We start from the raw sequence: 19,769 nt of genomic DNA, 5'->3' as shown, positions 1-19,769 counted from the left end.
ATAGATGTTTCAAAGTAGCCAACTTTAAGGAAAACCAAAATAGAATGTTTAATTCATATTAATTATAAAAGCCCAGGCGTTACTCATTGCTATTTCTCAAAATACGTCAATTTAACTTAAACTGAATAATGACCTTACATTTCTATTTAGTTCAGCCAAGTTAGCTACAACTGTTCTCTCAGGCTGAGGAAATAACAGACAAAAAGCATCTGGACAATGAGAAGGGAAATGTTGAGCCAATATGCCTTCATTGTATATTGCAGCTTCTCCTCACCATAACCTTGTAATTTTTATCTATCTGATTTCCCTTTATATTTATATCATTGTCTTCTATGCCTGTTTCTCAACTTTTCTTTTTTCTATTTTCTCCTACTTTAGGAAGGCAAATAAAGTGAATAAAAGATAAACGGAAAAAGAAATTCCCAAGCTTTAAGACAGCACGTTAGCTGCCTGTTCCCACTGAAAATTTCCAAATGTCTGATCATTTTTACCCCCATAGTATATTAAAATAATGAGAAGTCATATATGTAGGTTCTAGAAAAATCTGATAATTATAATAAATGAACTTTGGTGAAATTTAAGCATTTCAAACACACATAAGAAGTATATACTTATATAAGAGCTTCATGTGAAATGACTTTAAATAATGAGTCACCATCACTATACTAAAGATGTACAAACTTGTTCAAAAAGTGTTAGTCCCCTCAGAACAAACTTCTTAGTCAGCAGAGTTAAGATTCAAAATTCTAAAAAACAGGACAGTTTTGAAATACATTTGAAAACAGAAAAGATCAGATGGCCTACAGATTTTTAACAGCACTGGAAACAGGCTCCTGTGATAGTAAAAATAAACACTGTTCCTACTTGTAGAAAATCATAGGATAGGAATTATTTGACACAGGTAGAAATATGGTGTTAGTTATGGCTGTTAGCAAAGAACTGCCAAAATGCAATACTATTGCGCATAAAATTAAGTTTCTCTTAGGATGCAAGGAAGCTTGAGATTCATTAAGTAAAGTAACAACTGATTATATGTTAAACATATCATGCTAACTTAAAAATTTTGCTTTGTTAGTTTGTTATTCATATCATATATAGTTAATAAATTGATTAGTTTATTTTAGTAAATAACTTTATTTCTGTAACGTGAAAGATTTAAGTGTGGACATGAGTGTTTAAATCCTGACATATCTTGACCTGAAGTAAGGCTATAGGTACTTTTGGCCACCAGGCGGAAGCCGTTAGCTTTACATGCAGAGTCTATGAAAACAGGCTATGTAGAGCTAGAGGTTGCCTTGCAAATCTAAAAATGACAATGTAATAAGTGGTATTTAATTATTAACTAAGTTACCAAGATAGGGAATAGTATTTTTCAAGGAGAAAATAAAATATTAATTTTCCTATATAGCACCATCGAATTGTCCTTAGAAAATTTTCAGTTTGCAATGAATGGAACTTGATTGAATTTCCCTTATTTCCATTCGACTAGCATGTAGATTAATCTTGACTGGATCCTGAAAAAACATGTTTCTCTGCTTGCTCAGGTATGTTTTGGTAAGGGTAGGAAAGAGATATATGCTTACAGAGTTTTAAAGTCTACATGACTTTTTATTCTCATAGTGGAGAGATCCCTTGTGTTTAAAATTTTGAGCTTGATTTGTCTTATGGTTCACTTTTATGATTTTCCAACCTTCTCAGAAGAGGTAAAAACTGTAACAGTCAGTAAAACAAGTACTGAAATTATATAAAGTTACCTAATCATAATGTATAATTCTATTTTTTGCAAAAGTATAAGCAAAAATTATTTCTTTATTAAGATAGAAAATTACTATGTAGAAAAACGTTTCAATAGCTCAATCTTATCCAACTGGTGCTTAGTCTACCTACCCATCCACCGGGATGTTTTGTTCACAGTCACACTTGCACAGCTTCACCTAGTATTTAAAGGCCTTACCTTCTGAGGTAGACCTCTATCACTGTTGCTTGATCAAAACCCATTCCCCTGTCTTCCAGAGAGTCTCTCGATGTGTGCCCCATCCCCCCACCACCATCAGGTATAACTCATTTCTCCATTCAGGCATCCTTGGTTGTGGGTATTTGACTCAGGACTAACCAAAACACTGTATCCCTTTAGCCACACAGAAACTGCTTTACAGATAGCTCAGTGATGCAGACATTCATATATTAAATATTTTATTTCTTGTAAAGCATAACCATTAAGAGGCCATGCTGTATCTAGTTCATCTGTGGGGGAAAAGGGAAGTACTTAGTTCCTGGAAATCAAATGTGAAAGATAAAAGCAAAGAAATATCGGAATTAGAAATCCAAAGGTAACTAACACAAAAGTGTACAAATTCAACATGAGTAGTTGGAATGACAAGAATGAAAACATTGCAGGGCACTGTGAACAAGGTCAGTGTTTCCTCTTATTAAAATAGATATTAGAAAGAAAAGATGGCATTTACATTAAAATGCTAATCATGATGCCAAATTAATAAAATTAATAAGTCAACATTATATTTATTTACAAAAGAAGTAGTCATACCCACCTTTGCTCATCATCTGGTCTCTTGATCAAATTGAAAAGTATGTGGAGAAGCTGATCTCTCTCTTTAGGCTCAGGATGTAGGCAGGCTGTACACAATATGAGGGGGATCAACTCCTAAAGAAATATGAAGGTGGAAAAAGTCAAAGTAAAAATGCATTGCAGAATATTCTTTTTTTCCCCAATGTATTCTTAAATGGACATTTAAAATGAAATAAACCTCAGCGTATATAGGAGCAAATTTTAATTTTGTAAGGCTGATAATTCAAGAGAAAACACTGAAACATATATTTTTATGTTGGTTGTGCAGAAGATGCAGATCACAATGTAATAAAGTAACTTAAGATTCAAATAACCTTGTTTTCTTATCCAATACCTCCCAAGGGTCTATTAGCTTTTAAACTAAATAACATTCTATCTTACTGTAAGCTGATATAGTAGTTTTAATTTTGAAAGTGTTTTTAAACACTTGCAGAAGTTAACTATACTTTAAAACTTAAAATGATAACAGAAAATAAAGACAACTCGTCCCACTTCCATAAGCACAATATAATCTTTCTTAAGATTAGATATAATCAATAATTTTGTACCCTTAGCACCTAACCTAGTGGCTAATTTTAAAGACCATTTCCACAGGTGTTGAATGCTCTCAGTACAACTACAAAATGTCAGTAGAAATGCTTTATGCTGAAATGAAAATTTTTAACAATATTTTGTTTGTTGCACTTTCAACATGCAGAGGTATATTCAATATTTTCAAGGAAAGTAATAGACAAAAGTTTATTTCTCTCTTCCAAAGAAGTATTTGAAAATTAAAGTTGTTTCCCATTTAAATTAAATTAAGACTAAATTCTAAAATATATTCAAAGGATATTAATGTTTTTCATTTTTGGAATAGATTTTCAAATCTAATGAAATAAAAGTCCAAAAGTGATAAAATATCTTTAGAGAAAAATCCTCTAACTTACTTTGCAGATATTTTAAAGAAGTCACTATGATGTAATAAAAAGGGTAGAATGATTACTCCCATTTCTTTTTCCCATCTGCCTCCCTACCCAACAAAAAGTACTAGCAGATTTAAAATAGGAATTGATCACTGCATACTAATACATGATACCTTGAAGAAAAGTCTACACTGTAGGAGAAGTATCTTCCTATTTTGAAGATGCTCCCTTAGAAACAGATGATATGCTTTTTAGAGGAGTTGAGACTGAAACTTAAAGGCATGACTAGAAGTCCTTTCCATTATTTCTAACATCTTTATATATTACACTAAAATTATAATTACTCGGTATAATTCTAAATTGAAAGTACAAAGATGTAGATAAGAAGAGCTAAGAATAAATGAGAAGCAAAAAGAAATTTAAAACATTTATTCTGCCATCTTTCTATTGAGGCACCTCTGTACGTTTTAGATTAGTGAATAACTGAAAAGCAAAAGAAATAAAAAATAATTAGGGAAAATAATTTTGCACTGGGAATGGAACAGTATATGTATGGATCCTATATTGTTATATAATGTTTCCATAGATGCTTAATATGTTGCTTGATGGGTAAGTCTTGACTTTGGAGGAGAAAATAAACAAGCTTTTATAAAACATTAGGGTAGAAGACCATTAATATCAAGGATCCTTAAGGATTCCATTGAGGCTGCTAAGAGCCAATGACACTAATAAGAGGACTAAGACTGCACATCAGCATATCACACTGAGAGTAGAACTTTAAGGATGAAAAAGTAGTTATTCTAGAAGGCACTAACAAAAAGAGAAAATATTTTAATGCCTGAAAATCAAAAAGACCCTAAATATTTTATTTGTACTTTCCCCTCATGTCAGACCTTTCTCTCCCATGGGTTTTCTTGCTTCCTCATAACCCTTCTTCCTGCTTTCCAATCATCTCCAAATATACGCTCTTACATTATCTTATTCCATTCTCTTCCTATTGTATTACTCTTTAAAAAAATAAAGTTATGAAATGTAGGTAAGATATTTGCTATAATTGCAAATACATGCATATACACTCTGTTTAAAATATACAACAATAGCTTCTTTATCTCAATAACAAGTATACCAAAATAGCTGTGTTGCTGTTTATTTTTTGTGCCTCACATTTTCTTTTCCTTTTCTCTTTATTTTAAAATCATGAGGCTTAGTGATTCTTAATCGAAGAGGAAGTTTATGTCATACATTAATATAAAGAATCTTTTAACTGGAATGTGGCTATAGATTTGCTAAACCGAGAACCCTGAACTCGGAGCTAGAAGAGCTCCTGTCTCAATACTTCTTAGTACCAAAGAACCTAATGAAAACCACGAATTTCTCTGAGTTTTAGTTTCCTCAAGTGAAACATATAGGAATTAATTAAGATTAGTGCAGAAATCAAAAATTCTTTACATATATCTTTACATATATTCTGTATTTTTCTTATCTATGGCTAATGGGATTGTTAATTTTTCCTTCTGAGATCAAAGTTGGCCTCAAAAAGCCTTCTCAACACAGCAGCCATTACCAACCAATCCAAATTGACACATGGGAGAAAAACGATTTGTCAGTCCTTGTCTCCTTGAACTCTAAAATTATGCTCAATCACAGTTAGTAATAATTTATATTGCCATCTGTTTTTATTTCTTGCTGGTTAAATCAACAAATATGGGAAGTCATTGCCAATAAGTTTTGGTTGATAGCCTATGGCAAGGAGAACTGGGTACAGCCTGGCACATTAATGACTATGGCAGTTATAACCCGGTGTATAAAGTATGCCAGATGGTCTCCTCTTCTTATAGCAACACTGAGCTGAGAAGAGGCCCAGAAAGTGATGGCAGAAAAAAGTGGAAAGTGTAGTCTGTATGTGATAGAGCCATCAAGGATTTTAATTGCTAAGTTATGACTATCTCCAAATATCCTAATTTCCTCTTCCTCTATCATTCATTTATTTATTCACAACTTCTATTTGTACCATTCCTGAAATAATGAATTCTGTGTTAAGTATGTATCTGCTGTGCTGTATATCACTTATTTATTGTGAATTCACCTTTTTCAAGCCTCTAAAGTACTAATTCATCCATTTAAGACCCTATTTACCATTTTCACACTACAATTGACCCTTGAACAACATGGGTTTGTACTGTGTGGGTCCACATATGTGCAGATTTTCCCCCTTAAGTATGTATTACAGTAGTACACAGTCTGTGGTTGGCTGAATGAAAAGTTATACTGGGATTTTGAACTGTGTGTGGGTCAGCACCCATAACCTTTGCATTGTTCAAGGAAGGGTCAACTGTATTCATAAATTTATAGATTTGAATCAATATTCTCCCTTTGGTATCATCTCTCCAACTGATGAAGTCTAGTGTTTAAAAAGCTTTCCTTATAATTATAAATAAAACAATTTAAAAATGGTGGCTAAATTTTCTTCAGAAAACAATGTGATAGTGGTTTTGAAAATGTCTTTGAATAATAAACATGGTAAAATAATACTTACAGCTTTGGTAACATTATATCCAAAAAGAATCTCTTGCCCCCCCCCAATAAAAATGTTATTGTCTCCATATTTCAAGGCAACAGAAATTTTAAATATTTTCAAACATACTTTAGCACCTGATAGTACTCAATTAATGTGTATTGAAGTGAAATACAAAACTGATCTACTGATTATTAGAGAGGAAATCAGTGTAGTAATCATATTGTGGAAGGTATTCCAGTACTTTATTACCACAATACTAGAAAAGATATTTCCAAGGCCTATAGAATTCATTAACCTAAAGACTTAGTAATTTGCACTTTACTCAAGTAAATGATTTTTGCTTTAACTATTTTGATTTTTGCAATTTTAACAACAATGCTAGTTCTCGCTATATGAAGGGTCTCCCACTCTTCCTATGAAATTTTGTACAGAATTAAACAGGAAAGGCTTCCAGGATTTTCCTTTCAGTTTACTTTTTAAAAAATATTTATTTATTTAATTTATTTATTTTCTTTTGGCTATGTCGGGTCTTAGTTGCAGCACGCGGGGTCTTCATTGCAGCGTGCGGGATCTTTCGTTGCAGTGCAGGCTCTTCGTTGTGGCGTGTGGGTTTTTCTCTCTCTAGTTATGGCGAATGGGCTCCAGAGCACGTGGGCTCTGTAGTTTGCGGCACGTGGGCTCTCTGGTTGAGGCGCGCGAGCACAGTAGTTGTGGTGCTTGGGCTTAGTTTGCCCTGAGGCATGTGGGATCTTAGTTCCCCAACCAGGGATCGAACCCGTGTCCCCTGCATTGGAAGGCGGATTCTTTACCACTGGACCACCAGGGAAGTCCCTTCTTTTCAGTTTTACAAGTAAAACAAAATAACTTCTAATAATAATAAAGAAATCACTTTCAGTAAGATTAGTGTGTGTTCAGACTACAAAAACAGAAGAAAAAAAGTACCTAAACAGGATCTAAAACAATGTGAGTGATCAGATGTTAAAGGGGAAAGAAATGAAGTAGGAAATGAGATCAGGCAAATTTTAAAAGTAGAAAAAAAAAAAGCATGGAAATGTTGATAAGATAATGGCTCCAAGATCTGAAAGGAATCTAAACCATAAAAGGAAGTACTGCGCGTGTGTGAAAAAAAAAAAAAAAAAAAAAGAAGCAGGGGACCACCAAGTACTGGATCCAGAGGAGACAGAAAAGTTCCCTCTTGCCCACTCCCCACAACTGAAAGAATTCTGGACCAGTTCTTTGACTTAAGAGTTCCTGGAAGTGCCTTTTGTTTGAAAACACTGACTGTTGCTCCCAGCTGGGAGCCAATTCAGAGGAAAAGTTCAGCTATTAAGGAACAAACCTTGCAGGCAGAAGAAGGTGGACGGTGCAAGCTTCCTGTATGATGGAGCATCTAATGCGTGATCATTTCGAATATGTGTAAATATTTTTACCCACCTTATTAAAATGCTTTTAATTCTAAAAAAAAATAAAATAAAATAAAAGGAAGTACTGCATTTAGATCAGATGCCAAGGAGGAAATGTTTGAGTACTTCAGGTCAAGAAGCAAAATTCTATAGTTCTAGAAAGGTGACATTAGTCCAATTAATTATAGTTCACTGCTTGTCCTCACTGTTCCACTAAAATTATTCCCTATAACCCAAGCTTCGTTAAAAATTTTAGATAGGGGACATACCTGATGGTGCAGTGGTTAAAAATCCACCTGCCAATTCAGGGGACACGGGTTGGAGCCCTGGTCCGGGAAGATCCTACATGCCGCAGCGCAACTAAGCCCGTGCGCCACAACTACTGAAGCCTGTGTGCCACAACTATTGAAGCCCATGCACCTAGAGCCCGTGCTCCGTAACAATAGGAACCACCGCAATGCGAAGCCCGTGCACTGCAACAAAGATTAGCCCCTGCTTGCCACAACTAGAGAAAGGCCGTGTGCAGCAACGAAGACCCAACATAGCCAAAAAATAAATAAATTAATTAAACAATTTTAGATAACTGTTATTAAATTTTTTTTCATCTAGTCTTTAGCCTAGGGATTAAGCAATAACGAATTACAATTTAAATTCAAGTACCAACAAGTGTACATCCTCTGATTTATAGTTTCAGTTGAAATTTGTCAGGATGTTGACAGTAACATGTAAAGAAAAAAACTAAAGAAAAAACATTGCAAAGACTCACATAAGGAAAAGACAAGATTACTCACCTCTGGAAAAGTTTTACACTTCAAGGGCTGCTAAAGTATCTATTCTTAGAATTATTAATATCTATAATTCCTGGGGCTCAGCCTTTAGGAAGCCTAACTGAAATACTTAAGTGACTTTCAAACTCTGATACTGCTAAAGAGCATGTGATTTACTCCAAAAATTACAAGATACACACACACACACACACACACACACACACACACACACACACACACAGTCTACATGGGTAAAGAGGATGGACCAAGCTTATGTACTTTACTGTACTATCTACTTTACTTGTACTACTATATTACTCTCAAGACAGTTGTAATTATCTGGGGCTATCGTTACACATAAGTTAAAAATTTACCATGGAGCAACCACTAATGGCAATGTAAAAGAGCAAACTTTAGTTTCTCAGAAGATGAGCAAGTCTTTTAGAGGTACTAGCTACTTTTAAGTCTTTTAGGGAATTGGTGTTCTCCTTTATCTTTTTTCTTTTTATAGCTTTAATGATATATATTTTATATATCATGAAACTCATCCATTTCAAGTGTACATTCAGTGGTTTTTCAGTAGATTCAGAGTTATGCAACCATCCCCAATCTAATTTTGGAACATCCTACAAAGAAACCTTGGACTCATTTTCCATTTCAGCTTGCTGCACCCCCATTCCAGGCCCAGGCTTCTCCTTTGCTTTTCTAATTTAGCTAGCTGATGACATATATTTCCTTGCCGTAGAATAAAAATGAACATTAAATTTAGATGTATTATTTTAAAATGCTTTTAGAAGTAATTCTTTAAGAAATCTTGTTTTAAATTACAGAATTTCCCCTTCAAATGCATTTAAAGCAGAAATTGTGAAAAATCAACTTCTTTAGCCTATTTTACTATATACATATATCAAATGACAAATATATTTACTTTGTAATTTGGTTTGAAAGATACAAGTTCCTCAACCAAACCATTAATGTGAACTACTATATAGAAAATCAGTTCACTATTTTATTTTTTTCTCCCAAAATGAACAGGCAAAAAAGTCTTTTAAAATACAAGCTGGTAAAAAGAGATTATCACTACTTTGCAGAACATAGGAGAAAAATTTTTTTTCACTTTTTATCATCTCTGAAATTGGGATGCACCTTACAATGGAGAGCGTATCATAAATTAATTGGAATTCTTATTTCTTAAAGGTACATAATTGTTACAATCAATGGTATCTTAGATTTGAAAATAAGGTATGTTGAATTTGGAAAATGCTATAATTGTGCCCTGAAGGTTAAGTGAGGTTACGATTTTTCTTTTAAAAAACAAAAACAAATAACACTAATATCTATAGCCACTGTACTTTCCACTTTTATACAACATAAAGTTTAATTTATTAGACAGTTTTAATTAACCTTTATGTCACTCCATTTAAAATAGTGGGTCATGCGGCTTCCCTGGTGGTGCAGTGGTTGAGAGTCTGCCTGCTAATGCAGGGGACATGGTTTCGAGCCCTGGTCTGGGAGGATCCCACATGCCGCGGAGCGGCTGGGCCCGTGAGCCACGATTACTGAGCCTGCGCGTCTGGAGCCTGTGCTCCGCAACAAGAGAGGCCGCGATCGTGAGAGGCCCGTGCACCGCGATGAAGAGTGGCCCCCGCTTGCCGCAACGAGAGAAAGCCCTCGCACAGAAACGAAGACCCAACACAGCCATAAATAAATAAAAATAAATAAATTTAAAAAAATAAAAATAAAAAAAAATAAAATAAAATAGGGGGTCATAAAGTCAACTGAATGAGTCACAAAGAGCTTTTTTTTCTTTTTTATTGTTTATTTAGGTATATTCTTTAGTGTTTTAAAATATTTATAAAATCCTGTTTGATACTATCTTCTATTTTAACTTTTTGTAATAAAGGCAAGACTTGATTTGCAACACTTTTATTTTAATTACATGTGTAATTATATACTGGCACATGATGTAAAATATCTTCCTTACTGACAGTGTAGTCAATAAAGCTTGAAATACCCAGTTTAAAAGACTACAGAAGACTAGATATTATGCAGTCTTGAGAATGAGAATTCTTCAGAATACCTCTGAAAGAATACAATACAGCTCCAATAATAGTTGGAGACTTCCATACCCCAGTTTCGATAATGCACAGAACATCCAGACGAAAGATCAGTAAGGAAATAGAGGACTTGAACAATGTAAAACAATTAGACCTAATAGACATATATAGACCACTCTAGCTGACAAGAGCAGAATATATATTATTTTCAGGTGCACATGGAACATTCTCAAGGAGAGAACATATGTTAGGCTACAGACAATTCTTGGTAAGTTTTTAAAAGATTGAAATCACACAGAGAATCTTCTCCAGCCAGATTGGAAATTAAAACTCAATAACTGAAGGGAAACTGGAAAATTCAGTAATATGTGGATGTTAAACAACACATTCTTAAACAAAAAATGGGTCAAAGAAATCACTAAGGAAATTAAAATACTTTGAGATAAATGAAAATGAGAAACAGAACATACCAAAATGTGTGAAATGCAGCATAAGCAGGACACAGAGGGAAATTTATACTTGTAATTGCCTACATTAAAAAAGCAAGATCCCAAGTCAACAACCTTGCAACAAAGAGCAAACTAAACTAAGGGCAGGCTGAAAAAAGAAAATAATAAAGATTAGACCAGAGATAAATGAAATATACACAAGGAAAACAAGAGAATCAGCAAAATCAGAAGTTGGTTCCTTGAAAAGATCAACACAATTGAAAATCCTTTAGCTAGACTGACTAAGAGAAAAAGAGAGAAGATGCAAATACCTAGAATCAGAAATAAAGGAGAGTACATTAGTAGCAACCTTACAAAAATTAAAAGGATTATAAGTGAATACCATAAACAATGCTTCAGCAACAAATTAGATAATCAAGAAATGAACTAATTCCTAGAATCACATAAATTACCAAAACTGAGTCAAGAAGAGACAGAAAATCACAACAGACCAATAACAAGCAAATAGATTGAAACAGTAATAAAAACCCTCCCCCAAAGAAAAGTTCTAGGATCAGAACTGATGAATTCTAAAACACATTTAAAGAATTATTAGGGGGACCCAGCCTGAGGAGCAGGGGCGGGAGCTTCGAGACTGGGGCGGCACGAGAGGACTCTGGGAGGGCTCACACCAAGGAGTACTTCCCCGAACTTCTGCTGCCAGTGTCCTTGTCCCCACGGTGAGCCACAGCCACCCCCCGCCTCTGCAGGACACCCTCCAACACTAGCAGCCATGTGGATGAAAGGCTCTTGGTACTCCAGCCAGGCGTCAAGGCTGTGCCTCTGAGGTGGGAGAGCCAAGTTCAGCACACTGGTCCACAAGAGACCTGCCAGCTTCACGTAACATCAAACGGTGAAAATCTCCCAGAGATCTCCATCTCAACACCAAGACCGAGCTTCACTCAACGACCAGCAAGCTACAGTGCCGGACACCCTATGCCAAACAACTAGCAACACAGGAACACAACCCCATCCACTGGGAGAGAGGCTGCCTAAAATCATAATAAGGCCACAGACACCCCAAAACACACCACCAGACGTGGACCTGCCCACCAGAAAGACAAGATCCAGCCTCATCCACCAGAACACAGGCACTAGTCCCTTCCACCAGGAAGCGTACACAACCCACTGAACCAACCTTAGCCACTGGGACACCAAAAACAACGGGAACTATGAACCTGCAGCCTGTGAAATGGAGACCCCAAACACAGTAAGTGAAGCAAAATGAGAAGAGAGAAAAACACACAGCAGATGAAGGAGAAAGGCAAGAACCCACTAGACCTAACAAATTAAGAGGAAATAGGCAGTCTACCTGAAAAAGAGTTCAGAATAATGATAGTAAAGATGATCCAAAATCTTGGAAATAGAATGGAGAAAATAAAAGAAAGGTTTAACAAGGACCTAGAAGGACTAAAGAGCAAACAAACAGTGATGAACAACACAATAAATGAAATTAAAAATTCTTTAGAAGGGATCAATAGCAGAATAACTGAAGCAGAAGAATGGATAAGTGACCTGGAAAATAAAAGTGTAAATAACTACTGCAGAGCAGAATAAAGAAAAAAGAATGCAAAGAATTGAGGACAGTCTCAGAGACCTCTGGGACAACATTAAACGCACAAACATTCAAATTATAGGGGTCCCAGAAGAAGAAGAGAAAAAGAAAGGGACTGAGAAAATATTTGAAGAGATTATAGTTGAAAATTTCCCTAATATGGGAAAGGAAATAGTTAATCAAGTCCAGGAAGCACAGAGAGTCCCATACATATAAATACAAGGAGAAACACGCCAAGACACATATTAATCAAACTATGAAAAATTAAATACAAAGAAAAAATATTAAAAGCAGCAAGGTACAAACAACAAATAACATACAAGGGAATACCCATAAGGTCAGCTGATCTTTCAGCAGAAACTCTGCAAACCAGAAGGGAGTGGCAGGACATATTTAAAGTGATAAAGGAGAAAAACCTACAACCAAGATTACTCTACCCAGCAAGGATCTCATTCAGATTTGACGGAGAAATTAAAACCTTTACAGACAAGCAAAAGCTAAGAGAATTCAGCACCACCGAACCAGTTTTACAACAAATGTTAAAGGAACTTCTCTAGGCAGGAAACACAAGAGAAGGAAAAGACCTACAAACCCATAACAATTAAGAAAATGGTAATAGGAACATACATATCAATAATTACCTGAAATGTGAATGGATTAAATGCTGCAACCAAAATCCATAGACTGACTGAATGGATACAAAAACAAGACCCGTATATATGCTGTCTACAAGAGACCCACTTAAGACCTAGGGACACATACAGACTGAAAGTGAGGGGATGGAAAAAGATATTCCATGCAAATGGAAATCAAAAGAAAGCTGGAGTAGCAATTCTCATATCAGACAAAATAGACTTTAAAATGAAGACTATCACAAGAGACAAAGAAGGACGCTACATAATGATCAAGGGATCAATCCAAGAAGGAGATATAACAATTGTAAATGTTTATGCACCCAACATAGGAGCACCTCAATATATAAGGCAAATACTAACAGCCATAAAAGGGGAAATCGACAGTAACACAATCATAGTAGGGGACTTTAACATCACACTTTCACCAATGGACAGATCATCCAAAATGAAAATAAATAAGGAAACACAAGCTTTAAATGATACATTAAGCAAGATGGACTTAATTGATATTTACAGGACATTCCATCCAAAAACAGCAGAATACACATTCTTCTCAAGTGCTCATGGAACATTCTACAGGATAGATCATATCTTGGGTCACAAATCAAGCCTTGGTAAGTTTAAGAAAACTGAAATCGTATCAAGTATTTTTTCCGACCGCAATGTTATGAGACTAGATATCAATTACAGGAAAAAATCTGTAAAAAATACAAACACATGGAGGCTAAACAATACACTACTTAATAATCAACAGATCACCGAGGAAATCAAAGAGGAAATCAAATAATACTTAGAAACAAATGACAATGAAAACACGACGACGCAAAACCTATGGGATGCAGCAAAAGCAGTTCTAAGAGGGAAGTTTATAGCAATACAATCCTACCTTAAGAAACAGGAAACACCTCAAATAAACAACCTAACCTTACACCTAAAGCAATTAGAGAAAGAAGAACAAAAAAACCCCAAAGTTAGCAGAAGGAAAGAAATCATAAAGATCAGATCAGAAATAAAGGAAAAAGAAATGAAGGAAACCATAGCAACGATCAATAAAACTAAAAGCTGGTTCTTTGAGAAGATAAAACAAAATTGATAAACCATTAGTCAGACTCATCAAGAGAAAAAGGGAGAAGATTCAAATCAATAGAATTAGAAATGAAAAAGGAGAAGTAACAACTGACACTGCAGAAATACAAAGGATCATGAGAGATTACTAAAAGCAATTATATGCCAATAAAATGGACAACCTGGAAGAAAAGGACAAATTCTTAGAAATGCACAACCTGCCGAGACTGAACCAGGAAGAAATAGAAAATATGAACAGACCAATCACAAGCACTGAAATTGAAACTGTGATTAAAAATCTTCCAACAAACAAAAGCCCAGGACCAGATGGCTTCACAGGCGAATTCTATCAAACATTTAGAGAAGAGCTAACACCTATCCTTCTCAAATTCTTCCAAAATATAGCAGAGGGAGGAACACTCCCAAACTCATTCTATGAGTCCACCATCACCCTGATACCAAAACCAGACAAAGATTTCTCAAAGAAAGAAAACTACAGGCCAATATCACTGATGAACGTAGATGCAAAAATCCTCAACAAAATACTAGGAAACAGAATCCAGCAGCACATTAAAAGGATCATACACCATGATCAAGTGGGGTTTATCCAGGAATGCAAGGATTCTTCAATATATGCAAATCAATCAATGTGATACACCATATTAACAAATTGAAGGAGAAAAACCATATGATCATCTCAATAGATGCAGAGAAAGCTTTTGACAAAATTCAACACCCATTTATGATAAAAACCCTCTAGAAAGTAGGCATAGAGGGAACTTTCCTCAACATAATAAAAGTCATATATGCCAAACCCACAGCCAATATCGTCCTCAATGTTGAAAAACTGAAACGATTTCCACTAAGATCAGGAACAAGACAAGGTTGCCCACTCTCACCACTATTATTCAACATAGTTCTGGAAGTTTTAGCCACAGCAATCAGAGAAGAATAAGAAATAAAAGGAATCCAAATCAGAAAAGAAGAAATAAAACAGTCACTGTTTGCAGATGACATGATACTATACATAGAGAATCCTAAAGATGCTACCAGAAAACTACTGGAGCTAATCAATGAATTTGGTAAAGTAGCAGGATACAAAATTAATGCACAGAAATCTCTAGTATTCCTACACATGAATGATGAAAAATCTGAAAGAGAAATTAAGGAAACACTCCCATTTACCATTGCAACAAAATGAATAAAATATCTAGGAATAAACCTACCTAAGGAGACAAAAGACCTGTATGCAGAAAACTATAAGACACTGATGAAAGAAATTAAAGATGATACCAACAGATGGAGAGATATACCATGTTCTTGGATCAACACTGTGAAAATGACTCTACTACCCAAAGCAATCTACAGATTCAATGCAATCCCTATCAAACTACCAGTGGCATTTTTCACAGAACTAGAACAAAAAATTTCACAATCTGTATGGAAACACAAAAGATCCCGAATAGCCAAAGCAATCTTGAGAATGAAAAATGGAGCGGGAGGAATCAGGCTCCCTGACTTCAGACTTTATTACAAAGCTACAGTAATCAAGACAGTATGGTACTGGCACAAAAAGAGAAATATAGATCAATGGAACAGGATAGAAAGCCCAGAGATAAACCCATGCACATATGGTCACCTTATCTTTGATAAAGGAGGCAAGCATATACAGTGGAGAAAAGACAGTCTCTTCAATAAGTGGTGCTGGGAAAATTGGACAGATACATGTAAAAGTATGAAATTAGAACACTCCCTGACACCATACACAAAAATAAACTCAAAATGGATTAAAGACTTAAGTGTAAGGCCAGACACTATCAAACTGTTAGAGGAAAACATAGGCAGAACACTCTATGACATAAATCACAGCAAGATTCTTTTTGACCCACCTCCTAGAGAAATGGAAATAAAAACACAAATAAACATATGGGACCTAATGAAACTTAAAAGCTTTTGCACAGCAAAGGAAACCATAAACAAGACCAAAAGACAACCCTCAGAATGGGAGAAAATATTTGCAAATGAAGCAACTGACAAAGGATTAATCTCCAAGATTTACAAGCAGCTCATGCAGCTCAATAACAAAAAAACAAACAACCCAATCCAAAAATGGGCAGAAGACCTAAATAGACATTTCTCCAAAGAAGATATACAGATTGCCAACAGACACATGAAAGAATGCTCAACATCATTAATCATCAGAGAAATGCAAATCAGAACTACAATGAGGTATCACCTCACACCAGTCAGAATGGCCATCATCAAAAAATCTAGAAATAATAAATGCTGGAGAGGGTGTGGAGGAAAGGGAACACTCTTGCACTGTTGGTGGGAATGTAAATTGATACAGCCACTATGGAGAACAGTATGGAGGTTCCTTAAAAAACTAAAAATAGAACTACCATACGACCCAGCAATCCCACTACTGGGCATATACCCTGAGAAAACCATAGTTCAAAAAGAGTCATGTACCAAAATGTTCATTGCAGCTCTATTTACAATAGCCAGGACATGGAAGCAACCTAAGTGTCCATCAACAGATGAATGGATAAAGAAGATGTGGCACATATATACAATGGAATATTACTCAGCCATAAAAAGAAACGAAATTGAGTTATTTGTAGTGAGGTGGATGGAGTTAGAGTCTGTCATACAGAGTGAAGTAAGTCAGAAAGAGAAAAACAAATACAGTATGCTAACACATATATACGGAATCTAAGGAAAAAAAAAAAAAGGTCATGAAGAACCTAGTGGCAAGACGGGAATAAAGACACAGACCTACTAGAGAATGGACTTGAGGATATGGGGAGGGGGAGGGGTGAGATGTGACAGGGTAAGAGAGTGGCATGGACATATATACACTACCAAATGTAAAATAGATAGCTAGTGGGAAGCAGCCGCATAGCACAGGCAGATCAGCTTGGTGCTTTGTGACCACCTAGAGGGGTGGGATAGGGAGGGTGGGAGGGAGGGAGACGCAAGAGGGAAGAGATATGAGGACATACGTATAGGTATAACTGATTCACTTTGTTATAAAGCAGAAACTAACACACTATTGTAAAGCAATTATACTCCAATAAATATGTTAAAAAAAAAGAATTATTAACACTGATCCTACTCAAACTCTTAGAAAGAATAGAAAAGGAGGAACAATTCCTAATACATCCCATAAGGCTAGCATTAGCCTGATATCAAAACCAGACAAAAATAGCACAACAAAAGAAAACTACAGATCAATATCCCTTACGAATTTAGAAGGAAAAATGTGCAGTAAGATACTAATGCCAAATTCAACAATACATTATAAGGATTATACACCATGACTGACTGGGATTTATCCCAGGAATGTGAAGGTGGTTTAACATATGAAAAATCAATCAATGTATTACACCAGGGAAAAAGATCATCACCTTGATTGATATGGAAAAAGTTTTTGATGAAATTCAACAACCTTTCAAGATAAAAACACTCCGCAAACTAGGATTAGAAGAAAACTTCCCTAATATGATAAAGGGCATTTATGAAAAACCCACAGCTAGCATTAGACTCAATGGTGAAAGACTGAAAACTTTCCCCCTAAGATCAGGAACAAGACAAGGATATCTGCTTTCTGAAAACAATGGTATTTAAAATTGTATTGGCAGTCCTAACCAAAGCAATTAAGTAAGAGGAAGAAATAAAAGCTATCCAAATTGGAACGAAAGAAGCAAGATATCTCCATTTGCAGATAACATGACTCTATATAAATCTCATAGAATCCACAAAAAACTACTAGAGCTAATAAACAAATTCAGCAAAGTTTCAAGTTATAAGATCAACATACAAATATCAGTTGTTTCTATATACCAGCAATGAGCAACCTGAAAAGGAAATTAAGGAATCAATTTCATTTACAACAGCATCCATGAGAATAAAATACTTAGAAATAAATTTTAACATGGAAGTGAAAAACTTGTACACTGAAAACTACAAAACATTGCTGAAAGACACAAATAACTGTAAAGAATCTCATGCTCATAAATTGCAAGACTTAATATTGTTTGAATGTCAATATTCCCCAAAGTGATCTACAGATTCAGTGCAATCCCTATCAAAATTCAAATGACCTTTATGGCAGAAATCAAAACTGAGCATCAAATTCATATGGAAATGAAAGGGGCCCTAAATGGCTAAACGATATTGAAAAAGAAAACAAAGCCGGAGGACTCATTCTTCCCAATTTCAAAACTTACTATAAAGCTACGGTAATCAAAATAGAGTGGAATGGGCATAAAGATAAACACAAAGACCAATGGTACAGAATTGAAAGTATAGAATTGAATCCAAACATCGACATTGAACTGATTTTTGGCAAAGGTGCCATGACCATTCATTAGGGAAACAACTTTCTCTTCAACAAATGGTGCTGGGATATCTGGATAACTAAATGAAAAGAATAAAGTTTTGGACTCCTACCTCACTCCATATATTACAAAAAAAAAAAAACTCAAAATGGATCAATGACCTAAATATAAGAGCTAAAGGTATAAAACTATTAGAAGAAAACACAGGAATAAATCTTTCTGACTTCAGATTTGGCAATGGATTCTTAGATTGATACCAAAAACTCAAGCAACAAAAGAAAAAAGTAGAGAGATCAGATTTCACAAAAATGAAAAACATTTGTCCATCTAAGGACATTACCAACAATGCGAAAAGAAAACCTATAGGGTGGGAGAAAATATTTGCAAATCATGTATGAGATAAGGGTTTAATATACAGAATTGTAAGAACTCTTACAATTTAAAGGCAAACAATCTACTTAAAAAATGGGCAAAGAACTTGAAAGAATACACTAGAAGCTAATAAAATTTATTGCATGTAGGGTGGTGGCTCAGGGACAAGGGAAGACAAGTTTTTGTTGTACATCTTTTTATATTTAAAAGATGTTAAACCATGTGAATGTATTATTTTTTCAAACCTTAAAACCTGTTTTTAATGTTTTATTTTTTTAATTACCTAGGATATTGCTATGATCAGTTTACTAAGGGACATTTTAATTGTATTTACATATCAATAAAAAGGTTTATACTGATAAGAGAACACATAAAACTTGAGAAATAAGAAAAAATAAAAATATTAATCCTTCAATCTCGAGACCTTTTTAAAAATATAGATATAAAGAACTAGGGTAAAATATTAAATACAAGTAATCCAATATATCAAAGGATAAAATGAAATAAAAGTTTTGACCTTTTATGCCCTGGGATTAGTTTCAAAGAAAGGCAAGGTATACTTCATTATTTACCAATTTAATTTTGAGGGAATACAACTTTGGTATATAATAAATGGTAAATCTTCTGGTAAAACAGAATAAAGTACAAATAATTAAACAAAGATAAATGATCAATTCTTCATGAAATTATAAGTATATAAATATTTTAAAATATAAAAACCTTAAAATCAGCCAAAAAGTAAACATCATACCACAAATAAAATATATGTGTATATATAAATATGTTTACATATATATTTATATATATATATATCTGATTACTGATGATGCAAATTTATAAATACTTCATGCAGTACAATCAGATTTTAGTGGTAGTTTTTTATGGTTAAAAAAGGGAAAATTAAAATAAAAAGCTTAAACTGCATCTCATAACAATTAGGTTTCTGTGATATTTTAAAGATTATATTAAGGAAACATAGTAAAAGGGATGCAAACATTAATGCATTGCATGGATTATGTTACAAGCTGAAAAAGGAAAAGAAGCTCAAACACCATTCTGCCAGGCAGAACTGCAAAA

At 34.6% G+C, this 19,769-nt stretch overlaps 1 protein-coding gene across 7 annotated transcripts in view; it reads right to left on the bottom strand.

Annotated features, from left to right (window-relative positions):
* The window catches only part of RELCH (RAB11 binding and LisH domain, coiled-coil and HEAT repeat containing), a 122,854-nt gene that overhangs the window by 54,621 nt on the left and 48,464 nt on the right, over window positions 1–19,769 (bottom strand). For all 7 annotated transcript variants that reach the window (XM_059894404.1, XM_059894405.1, XM_059894406.1 and 4 more), the window contains one exon: window positions 2,550–2,662. In XM_059894404.1, the coding sequence (XP_059750387.1) occupies window positions 2,550–2,662 (113 nt within the window). The remainder of the gene's footprint in view (window positions 1–2,549; window positions 2,663–19,769) is intronic.

This window comes from Balaenoptera ricei, chromosome 14 (genome assembly GCF_028023285.1).
Source record: "Balaenoptera ricei isolate mBalRic1 chromosome 14, mBalRic1.hap2, whole genome shotgun sequence".
Taxonomy (NCBI): domain Eukaryota; kingdom Metazoa; phylum Chordata; class Mammalia; order Artiodactyla; family Balaenopteridae; genus Balaenoptera; species Balaenoptera ricei.
This window is presented reverse-complemented; position numbering and strand designations above follow the sequence as displayed.